Source organism: Dendrobates tinctorius, unplaced genomic scaffold (genome assembly GCF_039654945.1).
Source record: "Dendrobates tinctorius isolate UK_male_01 unplaced genomic scaffold, ASM3965494v1 ptg000029l, whole genome shotgun sequence".
NCBI lineage: Eukaryota > Metazoa > Chordata > Amphibia > Anura > Dendrobatidae > Dendrobates > Dendrobates tinctorius.
Genome location: NW_027361697.1, coordinates 36,803,495 through 36,816,809, shown reverse-complemented (window position 1 = coordinate 36,816,809; position 13,315 = coordinate 36,803,495). Strand labels below are relative to the sequence as shown.

Genomic DNA, 13,315 nt, shown 5'->3' with positions numbered 1-13,315 from the left:
ATGTAGTATGCATGTTGTATGTATGTAGCATGTAATTTTTTTTTTTATTTTTTTTTTTTTTTACATTTAACACATTAGCCGGATGATGGGACTACTACTGTCCCATCATTGGCTAATGTGTCAATCACTGTCATGGTAGCAGGCATCGCCCGATGGGACTTGTAGTCCCATCGGACGATGCCTGCACAGACCCCCGGAGCCTGCACAGACCACCGGCAGGCCGGCACAGCCCCCCGGCAGGCCGGTACAGACCCCCACAGGGTGCACAGACCACCGGCAGGCCGGCACAGCCCCCCCGGCAGGCCGGCATAGACCACCGGAGCCTGCACAGACCCCCTGGCAGGCCGGCACAGCCCCCCGAAAGGCCCGTACAGACCCCAGAGAGGCTGTACAAGGGCAGGAAAGGGTTTTTCTTATTCCGATACCGGAAGTCCCATAGACTTGAATGGGACTTCCGGTATCGGAATCGGCGATACCGATACTTTTTTTAAAGATCGTCCGATACCATCCGATACGATACTTTGAAGTATCGGACGGTATCGCTCAACTCTATACACGACCTGAATCTGACCCTGATGAAACTCAGGTTACCCTTCCCATATACAGTTCCATCTTACACGGTGACAAAGAGGAAGCTGCAGATGAAAGTGCAGGTTTGGCCCACCCGCCATCAGACACACCACCGTACTATCAGGGGCCCTGTGCCAGTGCCGTCGCCAACGAGTGGGCCCCCCCTGCTTGCTCAGGATCACAGCACTTGCAAAGTTGAAATACTGTGCAGTGAGATGGAAGATGGGGACGACTAGGAATCCAGACAAGTACAGGGATTCCCTAGCGAGGAGACTTATTTGATTGTTTTCAATGTTGGGACAGCAATTTTTGGGGAGCACTATACTCTGGAGAATGATAGATGGGGCCCACCATACACTGGAACATTCCAAAGGTGGACATCAGACACTGGAGCAGCATTTACAGGGCCCATTATACACTAGAGCATTAGAAATGGGGCCCATTATGTTTGGAGCATTATTTGGGCCCATTTGGGCCCATAAGACAGTGGAGCTTCATCCATGGGGACCAACATATACTGTAGCATTATGTGGAGCTCATCATATACATTTAACATTATATGGGACCAATGATTCTGTATGGAGAAATAGATGGGCCTCGTCATGAGATGTAAAAAGTGAGGTATTTTTCATTGTACTATACCGCTGTTTCTCTGCCGTATCGGAGCATGATGAGTTGTGGTATGTGTTAAAGGGGCGCTCTTTCGCCCAGGGCACATGAAAACCTGCAGCCAGCCCTCCCCCCCCACAACTTTAGCCAAATAACCCCCATTTTTCAGTGCGTAACTTGTATTATGAAGTTAATTAAGGTTGACAAGCTTAAGTAAGAAGAATTGATGCTTTTGGCATTCAAATGGGCACTGTAGGTGTGTTTCCTGTCCTCCTCTCACTGCCGACTTTTATTCCCCATTGACTTACATTGGGTTTCGTGTTTCGGGACGACCCCGACTTTTCCCTATAATCGGACGATCTTGCTCGACCCGACTTTTGGAAAAGTCGGGTTTCACGAAACGAAACGCGACCCTAAAAAACCAAAAGTCGCTCAACTCTAGCTGCTCCCTGTCAACAGAGCAGCAGTTTCTCTTTCTCTTCACAGCCAACTTCCCCCACTTAGACAGCAGAGAGCCATCTGTCAATCAGCATGACACCAGTATTACTGCCCTATCAACAGGAAAAGAAATTGCCGCCCTATGTGAGATCAGCTGAAGTCTGTGACCTTTTTGTGCTTGCTGAGAACGGCGCTGGGCTCAACAGACAGATAGGTAGCAACTACTTGCTTGCTAGTGTTTAGGCACTTTTTTTTTTTAAGTCTCAGATATCCCTTTAAACTACCTGCCTGTTTTACCTGACGACAATTTCTGCCAGTTCAGAGTAGTCACAGAACACTCCTGGTGATTCTGCGCCTTCTGGTGATGTCATGTCGACAGACCAGCTTCTTCTTTTCTCCTCTGCTCTGTTGATGGGGAGTCTCTGCCAATATCATGCTGATTGACAACCAGCTCACCCTAGTTAATCATCCGGGAGCCAGCTGTTAATCAACATTATATTGGCAGAGATGCCCAGCTGACAGAGCAGACCAGAAGAGATGAGCTGCTGTGTTGACATGTGGTCAAAAGTTGCAGAATCGCTGGCAGGAGGGGTCCATCGAGAACACACTGATCCTTGCATGATCAGCTCCAGGCAGAACAGGCAGTTAGTTAGCAACTACCTGCCTATAAGTTCATAGCCCCATAAAAAAACCTACCTTATGACCCCTTAAGTGGCATGCACCTCTAACTGAATTTGGTGCATCTTATTTCTGCACACTCCCTATTAAGGCTGATGTACAAAACGCCAGTCTTAATGAATTGAGGCTTGGACTGTTGGCTAAAATGCTCATTTTAATAGCAACATAAGCCATTGTCACAAGTAAGTACACCACCCTAATCAGGTCTTGTATTTGTTAGATATGGTACCAATACTGCTTTAAACCTATATTGCTGTTTCTTAGTTCCTGGTTTTGAGGACAAGGTGCACAGTACTTGATCTGATGTGGAAAAGCAAATACATGAACCTTTCACATAAAAATCTATGAAAATATACTTTTAGGGCACATTTCTAAACATTTTATTAATTATTTTTACAGGTTAACATTGACCACTTCACCAAAGCAGTGACCATGAAGAACCTGGGGGAACCATCATCCACAAGCTTTGACCTGGCCCAGAAGAAGATCTTTGCTCTAATGGAGAATGACTCACTGCCCAGATTCATCCGCTCAGAGATCTACCAGGAGTTAGTGAAGTAGCAGTGTATTAGAGCTGTGCAGTGCACTCCTGGCATACCTTGGGTTTCACCCTCTGGTTTGCTGGTCCATTGTTTCTGCTGTTGCTTTTTGTAATGGGCCCTTTCAATTTGACTGTTGTTGCCAATCTGTCCATTGTTTTACAGTCTGTAGACCTTCTGCTCAACTTCTGCAAGTTAGAAATATTACAAAAATTTGATCAAAAAGTTTTCCCATGTAACTCATTTAATAACTTTTGAATGATGTGAGTAGTTGTAGAAAAAACATCTCTAGACGAAGGCTGGTTAGCAACATATAAGAGTTTTGGACTGTTACGTCTATTGCCCACATATCCCAAGTGAATTTGAGAGCAAAGTTTACACAACAGGTCATGAGTTGGTAAAAAAAAGCCATATTGTAATGCATCTAGAGGAGGGGGTTATTTTTAGTCAGAGCAGCTCCTTATATGTACCATCCGACTAAAAGTAATCACAAAATAACTATTGGATTAGAGCCAAGGCTAATGCTAACTCATCAAGAGGTTGACCAGCATAGGCGACAGAGTGTTCCCTATGAATGCCCTCTTCATGCTGATCATGACTCATGGTGTCTACACCTTAAAGACACCTCATAGAGCTCCTGTGTAGACCTTTAGTAAAGCAGGAGGAACTGAAGTTCTGACGGCAGCTGGATGCCATTAAAAGTAACCTATTTAATATACTGTAGGCACATTCCTTACTACCTTACTAATTTGTGACCATGCAGAACACTTCAATTTTCCAAGCACTAAAATGCACAGTAATAAATCCTTATAATATTACACTAATTAAAATATGGTAGATCTTTTAATTCAACGCTTTCCGAAAAGCGCATTTACAATGCATGTACACGTTCTAGTGGCCTGCAGAGACCGTCACAGTAAGTTATTTTCCGAAGGCAATACTTACCCATATAGGGCCTGCAGGATAGGATTCCCAGCCCCTGGATAAGTATTTGTGAAGGAGATATGCTGTAAGGTTCCGGGAATGGGGTGAAAAGCTTACAGAGAGGTGTGATAGGAAATGGGTAGTTTCAAAAGTACAGGATGACCTAAATTATTTCATATGGAGATGAGACGTAAAGGTTTTTGGACTTTTGGGATAAAGGGGCCTTATGTGATAAGGTGGTTCTGAAAGTTCCAGGGAATGTAAATGGGGCTAGATGGATGACTACTCCAGGCAGGTCAGTATACATTTAAAATCTTGGGACAAAAAATACTAATTTGCTTAGAGGATACTTTTTAACTCTTTTAGAAGGAAATTATATCTAGAGGATACAATTTACTATTGTATTTGGCAACTATTTTTTCTCTCATAAGTAAAAAGTACATAGCAATTTGGCCTCAAAGCCCTGAGTGTTAGCAGAACATTTCCCTAAGTTGCAAATATAAAGAAATAGGCCCTATAAGGATAAGATAAAGATAGGAAAAACCTAACATGAAATTAAACACTTCATTCCCTAAAGAGGCGTAAGACCAGAGTTAAATCCAATAACCCAAGACAATCAGGACATCTTCCAATAGGCGGCCATATCTCCGTGCTGCCAGGAATATTCTGATTGGTCAGAGGCGCCCACTCCATACATAGTGTCATCTCCTGAATCATGGAACACAAATGTACTATGTCCTGTCAAGTGTTAAACCTGGGTAGGTTTACACAGAGAACAGCTTGTACATGAAGGATCCTTTCTGTAAGGCAGGCACATGGGCTGAATAATTGTTTTGCACAGTACTTTATATGGAAACTATGGAAATACTGCTCAGATTGTCATCTGGTAGAGGTGGAAAAACGCAACTGCATACATTCCCTTTAGATGTTGTAAGAGTTCTCTGCTAGGACCAGATCAGTATGTGGAGGTGCATTGTTTGTCTTTGATTAATGAGTTTTTCTTAAATAAAATTGATAACATTTCTGTTACATAATGGCAATTATGAATTTTTGTCACATAAGTATATCAAACACTTGAGTACTATGTAGGCAGTCACTTTTTGTGTCAATCAGTGGCGCCACTAGTTCTTAGTGATTGGATAGGCTGCATTAAAGTAAATATTGGTCCAGATTAAAAATGGTGTTCTCCATTCCTTCTAGTCAACAACTGTTGTTGAAGGACTGTTAACAGGATTTATCCCCTTATCCCATTTCTGCCAACATTTTTGACCTTAAAGGGAATCTTAAAGATTATTAAAACCAAGCAAAACAGTCACTGACACAACCAAAAAATTCCGTACACCTTCCCATCTACCTATTTTCCAACTATCTTCAGCCTCCTCTTGCTCCTTTAAAGCCAGAGATGTTAACCAAGGCAGAGGGAGATGAGAGATATGCAAAACAAGTGGTTGGGAAAGTACATGCCAAAGCTGCACCTAGCTCCTGTGCTTTGTTTGAACATTCATTTTGTAGTGCCACATAAGCTATGATTTTTTTGACTCTTGAGTTACATGTAAATGAAGGTTCAAGTGTCTTGTGGACATATCCAAACTAAGTGTCCTGTTAAATCTCTGTTAAACCCATCTCTAGACTGTTGATTGACATAGAGCTGAGAACCAGAGCATGCGCAGAGTGTGTGCATGCGCCAATCCAAATCAAGACTGGCGAGTGAAGAAACCAAAATTATTTAATCTTCCCTCACAATGGCAAACACATTGCACATGCACTGGTTTTCATCTCTACCACTCAAGCTGCCTGTGGATGACATTGTAGTCATCACCTTCATCAATCAAATTAGCATTGAACCTTTGCTGAATTTAGTTCACTTCTTACCCACGGGACTTTTTGCAATCTAAGTTCAGGTGCCAAATTGTATTTGGTGTACAAAAAACCCACATCCGAAATACACAGACTTTTTTTATTGTAGGGAACTGTCCAATCAGACAGCAGGAAGACTGAAGTTTGCATAAAACATATTGAAGGACTAGCAAAACTAGAGAGAACATATACATAAAGCCAAGATGTGAAGTGATTTAGGGAAACTGTAACAATTTCAAATCCAACAACACAAAATAACTAGATAAAAACTAACAAGTAGAACATGAAATCATCATAGATTAATGAGTGTATACAAACTAACAAAGCCTAGAATGATTACGGTATATGTCGTCTGCGTCTTACTTACCCAAAGGTTCATAGTCCAATACATGAAATGACCATTGGAGCTGATTTCTAATATAAGTGGGACACCTTGGCAATGACAGAGCATATAACCAATATGTTAATGCTTTTGCTTGGAATCATTTTATGGGACTTCTGCACAGCTCAATGACCTGCAAATTGAGACAGTGCGCTTCTATCTGGTTTATTTTTTTGCAATATGTTACATGCTGTATTCTTGCTTGGTGGGAGAAGTGGCATTTTAATGTTTTGTGCGAGTTGTCAAAGATATCAGATATCTGACGATCCAGGTTCCTGTACCATACACATAATCTACAAAAAAAATGAGTAAAGCACTTTTTATTGGATGACCTTGTATTATTTTTCCCGTAGACTATTACACTAAAGGAGGAGCCTAGTAATAAGAGATTTATAATGGCTGATCTATGGAAATGACTGAACTCTATATAGATAGGATTACTCTCATGTCAGCCAACATGAGACACCTGTCAATTCAGCCATTGTGAAAAATGATTACTATTACTATGCATTGAATACAAGACAAGAGCCGGTGATTTACCGATCATCAGTGTATTGATAGGCTACTTACTAAGTAGGGTGTAGAGCTATGGAAGATGGGCACTTGCCCTCCAAGGACCTAATGGTTACCAGTTGGGTTCCTTTTCACATTTGGTTCACTAAATCCATGCTTAAAGAGGTATGAAGGATGGTTAAACTAGGTGTAATTACCTTTGTCATTGACGTGGACACAAAAAAAAAGTTTTTCTATGATTTTTCAACCATTAAAAATAGGGTCATCCATGGGAGAGACTACAAATATAACATCTTCTTATGAAGCCTGTATGCTTATATTTATAAGTGTCTGATTGCTTTTTCGCACCAAAAACACAAATGAAGTAACATTGTAATCTGCTCCTTTTCCTACTGTCTGCACATTTGCCAACTGTCCTGGATTTCTTGGAACATCTGGGGTGAAAGTAAGTGGGATTTATGTTAACCCCACCCAAAACATCCCCAGAAACGTTGGCATCTACGCTGTCTGTAGGCTGCAAAGTAAAGGAAGCGGAGTAGCACATGACTGCAGAATAAGACTACACACCAGATTTGCTTGTGGTCTGTAACCATAGAGGCACGCAGGATTGCCTTGGTGCTGGATATGCAAAATGGTGGGATATTTCACATGTACTTTTTTATTTCTTTGGATGCTATATGTTTCTTTAGTAAACATGGATAATTATTGACTATTAAAGGGGTATTTCCATTCTGCTTCCATCGTAAAGATTCTTGGAGTGTGACTTCTGGGTTCTCCACTGGTCCTGAGAATGAAGCGTCTTCAGCACTACTTCAGCACTGCGTCGCCCTCAGAGGTATACGCAGCCACCCATAGCATTGTGCAGCGAAAAACTGTGAATGGGAAGCAGCACTGTGGCCACTTTATTCTCCTACAAGTCAAACCTCAGCAAATTCACATCCCAGCAGTTTGCCATCACTTTTTAAGGCCTCATTCACACGTACGTAAAAACATGATACCAACGTCATCAGTGTGTCATCAATGATAAACATCATTGGTCATCAATGGTAAACATCAGTGTCATCGTGGTATGGATAAAGAAATGAATAAATTAAAAAGCTTCTCCTATAGTTTGCAATGTTAAACACGGATGTACACAGTTGGCACATGGATGCGTTTTTACAGACCAATAGACTTATATTGGCCCTTTTATTCACACTGCAGGAAGAAAATGGGCATGTCCCTGTGTTTTGTATGGACACACGGTCCGTGAAAAACACTGACATTTGATGAGCACCATAGATTTTAATGGGTACGTGCTGTATCCGTGAAAAAATGGATACAACACATACGTGCTACACAGACGTCTGAAAGAGGCTTGAGATGGAATTACCCCTTTAACATTACTCCTACACAATTTTTATTACCTTACCTGTGGGAATATTCAGTAGGAGGACAGGGATTGTATATCCACTGGTACAGGGACTTACAGAGAGAGAGAGCAAGGGAGCAGATATGATGTCTCCTACATAATATGTCAAAGCCGCTCAATTGCTTTGCTTAACCCTGTCACACACACACACATATATATATATATATACTGTATATATAATATATATATACTCTATATACAGTATATATATATAAAGGAGAACGTGAATGACGATAATGATGGGCTTTTAAGCGTTCCTATAAGGATTCTATTGTTTAGACCACCAGGACCGACAGAGACGATGGCCTCTGATAATATGTCTAGATGAGACCTCTAGCTGCACTTCAATATGGAGAATAAATGCTATCACTGCTAAAAAATACAGCTGGGCATTATGTCACCTACTACAAGGGCATTTCGATGTCATCCATATTTCCCAAATGTCTAAAGTACTGGAGAAGGCAATTTTAAATGTGTCTTATAATTGTGAAATGACAATATTAATGGATCTGTATAAACCTGACAAGTCAGAGCTGATGAATATGTCCGGCCTTCACCACTTACCATGGAATACATACATTTGAACAGATCAGGATGACGATACATCACAGTCTATTTTATAAATTCAATTAATCTTCAGACTAATTCAGGCAGCAGAAAATTACCAGTCACATGTGTTTGTCTCCTTCACTGCAAGTCGCTTCATAGATTTCTAATATTTCGAACATTAGGAGAAACAGTGGCGACATTCAACACTTGACATTTAGAAGCGATGATTTAAGAGTCGGGCCTGTTTGCTTAGTAACCGGGGAAGGGATGCGCTTACAGAACCATGATAATAAATATCTACAATTAGCCGCCAGCAGTAAAGTGTTAGGCGCCCACTATCCAGGGACTGGATGGAACCAGCGTGGAGCATTACAGTCCATCATGTGCAGGCTCCCTTTATTATTTGGGTACAGATATACAAGCTCACACTATTACACAAGCTGATGCTTGTGTCCCTCTGAAGTACTTGGACACAAGTCGGAGAGGTTATAAACACTGCAGTCCATATTGTGGCATGTTTCCTCTCCGAAGCTTCACTTCTTGGTTTAGAAACATTGCCAGGTTATTTCCTGGATAACAAAATGTTCCCCTCAAAATATCCATCTCTGTAAGCATACCTAAAAAGGCCTCAGAGAGGACTGAGAAGGACATTGATGATCCGCAATCATTGCCGTGTTATGTTTTCCTGTTACTAGGTAATTACTGAGGATCCCAAAAGCACTATCTCACCCACCCGTTCACTTCTCAGTGCGGAGTCTCTCGTTTTTTTGTTTTTTATGTGTCGTCCCTGACTTTCCAAACATTGCTTATTTCCTATTCCTCAGTGAGGCCTGACATAAGTCATCTATTATCACATATGTAATTAAAGTTATGGCCATGCATATGGTGGTATTATGGCTCGAATTGTATGGAACCATACTGTACCTCCACATAACACTGATTTCCTTCAGTTTTAGACATAAGGAATCAGAAAGGAAAGAGAAATCATATCATATCAGATTGCCTGTTAGGCCACGTTCACACATTCAGTATTTGGTCACAATTTTACCTCAGAATTTATAAGCCAAAACCAGGTGGGGAACAATCAGAGGAAAAGTTTAATAGAAGCACGTCACCACTTCTGGATTTATCACCCACTCCTGGTTTTGGCTTACAAATACTGATGTAGAATACTGACCAAATACTGAATGTGTGAACGTAGCCTAACAGGCAATCTGATATGATATGATTTCTCTTTTCTGACAGAGCCTGAATGTGACCTGACAGAGGTATTCACCCTTATAATCACATAACTGTGTGCCACACTACAGCTTTCTCATACAAGGGTCTTCCCATCTTGGACATTTGAGACATATCCACAGGATATTAAAAAAAATGCGTGAAAAGACTCAGCTGTGAGTCAAAACATTGCTGTTTTTTGTTTCCTGTAATAAATAAGACGTTCCATTGAGGCCACCTTTTGCATGGGAGTACTGCGGTTCCTCTCTACCTTTTTCAGACCTCTGGGATCTGTACCCATCTTGACATCGGGGCTCTATCTCGTGCCATTGAAAATTGCGAGGTGGCGGCACTTGAATACATGCTTGGATGTGCCCTAAATATCCAAAATAGGAATATCCTTTTAATAAAGCAGAAAAAAATCTATAGTTTTCTAATGTATGACATAGCCCAATTGAAATACATAATTGAGTACCGAATTAAATAAATAAATAAAATTTATTGGCAAATATGCCCCCCAAATAATCAAAACAAAACAGCAAATATTGAGGTGCAGCTGTTTTACTACTGAGGGTTTTCTCTATCTCTGCCGTCTCCTGGCTGAATGTGATGTGATATATTGCATATGAATTCATATTTCTCTTTGGCTCTATCTGGCTAACATGATATACATGCTATGTAACACTGCATGTGAAATAAATCTAAAAACTAGCCTTGTGTTTGTGTAATCAGTGCTCACAGGGGACCCTGACGATGCAGACAGGAGTGATTGATCAAGGTCGGTGTCTGTGCTTTAGATAGTTCCTGGCATGATTGGTGTACGAAAGGTCCCCATATGCCATCCGAGCCCGTCCAAATGATGCATCGATCAATACAAGGAATACATACACTGAGCTATATGCAGATCCTGGAAGAAATTGTTGCTTTGCAAGCATCTCTGGAAACTGATCAACTTTGGAAATTCATGAGCCAGACAGCGAACAAGTAATTCACTAGCGAATATGGATTAGTGGGCATCACAGTCCTCACATGTATACTCTCCAAGGTCAGGCAGTGTGAACACCACACGGATATTACTTTGTAGGTGACAATTAGCTACTTGCACACTTTTTCCTTACACGTAATTTGTTAGAAAAAGCCGAATGAGATGGATGAAATGTATCCTCAGATGACACAAAACATCAGTTTGAATCAATTCCATCAAGATCACTTTTTGGCTGTAATCATCAAGATTTGTGGCTCTGTGTTCTTTACAAAAAGTAATCCATAAAGCTTCACTTTTTCAATGGAATTATAACTGGAATTTTAGGTTACGGTCACACATTCAGTATTTGGTCAGTATTTTACATCACCATATGTAAGTCAAAACCAGGTGAGGAACAATTAGAGGAAAAGTAGAATAGAAACCCATCACCAATTCTGTATTTATCACCCACTCCTGGTTTTGGCTTACAAATACTGACGTGAAATACTGACCAAATACTCATAGTGTGACCATAGCCTTAAACCGAGTACCTCTTCCAATTAGCGCTGCTCCTTTGATTCGGGACCATTTTTTAGTCTTCTTCTGTGTCCCATCACTCTAAAGTTATTCTTACTATTAAGAAGGATGGATGTTATCTAGAAATAAGCAGATCAATCCATGGAGAATTGAATTTGAGTCCAGTTTCCTGAAATTCACAGTTCCACATGAGTTCAAACATTTTGCATTCATGATTTGCAAAAGCCAAAAAAAAATGTCCAGCTGTCTTTTCGGTATGCAATTTTGGGTCTGTAAATTATAAAAAAAAAACCTAATACTCACTGCTCACCTCTTTGGTCACCCAGCTGCTTGCTGCCTGCCTCCGGTCCTCTTCTTTCTGACATCGATTATATATTATCTATTATTTACAAGTCTATGGAAAAAATTGGACAGTGCACAGATGACATTCCAGTGTGGTCCGACTTTCACAGACTGACAGAATGGAAAAGGCGGACAACCTTTCTATTTTTTTTTCTCTCCACATCCAAGAAAAACTGGGAAAACTCTGATCAAAGTGTGATCAGAATAATTCGGCTAATTTTCTTGGATGTGGAGTAAATGGTCATTTGACGCTACCCAAATATGAAGCAAATCCCATTGATGTACCTGTCTTATATATTAGTGGGTAAAAAACTAAATAAACCTATGAATAATTCCTAACAATCTGGTTAATATTGTGTAATTATGTAACTATATGAAACTTTTGTAATGGTAAAGCCTAATTCACACGTCTGTTTTAACATGCGTTCTATCGGTGCCTCTAATTTAAATGGAGTCGTCTGTTTTTGAGCCGAGTCACAGAACAGCGTCACTTATTCAAATCAATGGGTCTGTGACAAAAAAAATAAAAAACCACACGGATGCACGTGTATCATCCAAGTGCTGTCCATTTTTTACTGTTTCATGGATTTTTCTGCAAATGAGAAAAACTAACACCACAATGATGTTAAAAAATAGACTCACGGGCCCAAATGGATGAAAATCAGATCAAGATCACTGGTAAAAAAAAAATTAAATTTCTCTCATGTGCAAAAAAAATCTCTGAATGAGGTTTTAGGCACGGCAAATTAAATCTTTGGCTTAGCAATTGGGGAACCCAGGTTAACAGGTATATGGTGCATTCTAAAGATATTTAAAAAGAGAGAAACCCAGAGTAACGCATGTGGTCGTGGTACTGCAAGTATGTACATTGATAGGAGTGGATGAGAAGATAGCCAGCACAGGACCATCCAGTCAAGCTGGAAATAGAGGGGAATCCTGACAGCCTACACATTGGCGAGTGAAAGTTGTGCAGAAATTTACGTTTAGCCCCGAAATCCCCTATAAGAGAATGTCTGCTGGGAAACTAATCCTTTTTTAAATTAAACCAGTTGCAATTAAATTTAGTATTTTCTTACAGAAGCCTTATTGATCTTCAAATAAATCATGTCATGCCGTCTCCAGACAATCTCATAGCGACACTTCAACTTTAATCTATAGCAAATAGAAACATTAGCTCTCGGAGATAAAGTACTCTCTTGACAAAAGAGAAAAACAGAAAACAAATAAATCATAAAAACAACCAAAGAGATACTCAAGGATCAGTACTTTGTATATGGAAAAAACAAACAAGAAAATGATGGCTACAAGTTGTTACTCCTATGACCTCATCTGATGAGGTGGATTAAAATCTAAGCCATAGGTCGTAGTGAGCAACAAGGACCAAAGGTGATGATGCAGAGGAGCTGGACATGCCAGAAGGCATATGAATAAATGAGGACCAGAAGGGTATACAGGATGGAAGCTATACAAGCTGGATTCACTAAATGCAGCTAAGCCAGATATGCAGATAGCAAAGAAACAGTAGTGGTGTGTAAACAATTGGTATTTTTCTATAGGTGTTCAGTTACACACAGTACTAGCAAAGTTGTATAGGCCAACTGGTAACTTGGTTGCAGAAATGCTATTACTCACAGGAATGTATAGGTACAGTAGCAAATGTGGACAACAACAGGATAGCAACACAATGTTACACAGCAGAGCTGAGAGTGCAATAACATGCAAGACTTGCTAGTCTGAGCTTGCAAGTAGTACCTGGTTATTGGCTTCCAGACTAGTCTAATAGG

General features: G+C 40.5%; 1 protein-coding gene across 1 annotated transcript in view; it reads left to right on the top strand.

Annotated features, from left to right (window-relative positions):
* The window catches only part of RGS5 (regulator of G protein signaling 5), a 173,276-nt gene extending 162,877 nt beyond the window's left edge, over positions 1-10,399 (top strand). The window contains exon 5 of the mRNA XM_073571615.1: positions 2,695-10,399. Coding sequence (XP_073427716.1) covers positions 2,695-2,856 — 162 coding nt within the window. The 3' untranslated portion in view covers positions 2,857-10,399. The remainder of the gene's footprint in view (positions 1-2,694) is intronic.
* The last annotated feature ends 2,916 nt before the right edge of the window (positions 10,400-13,315 follow it).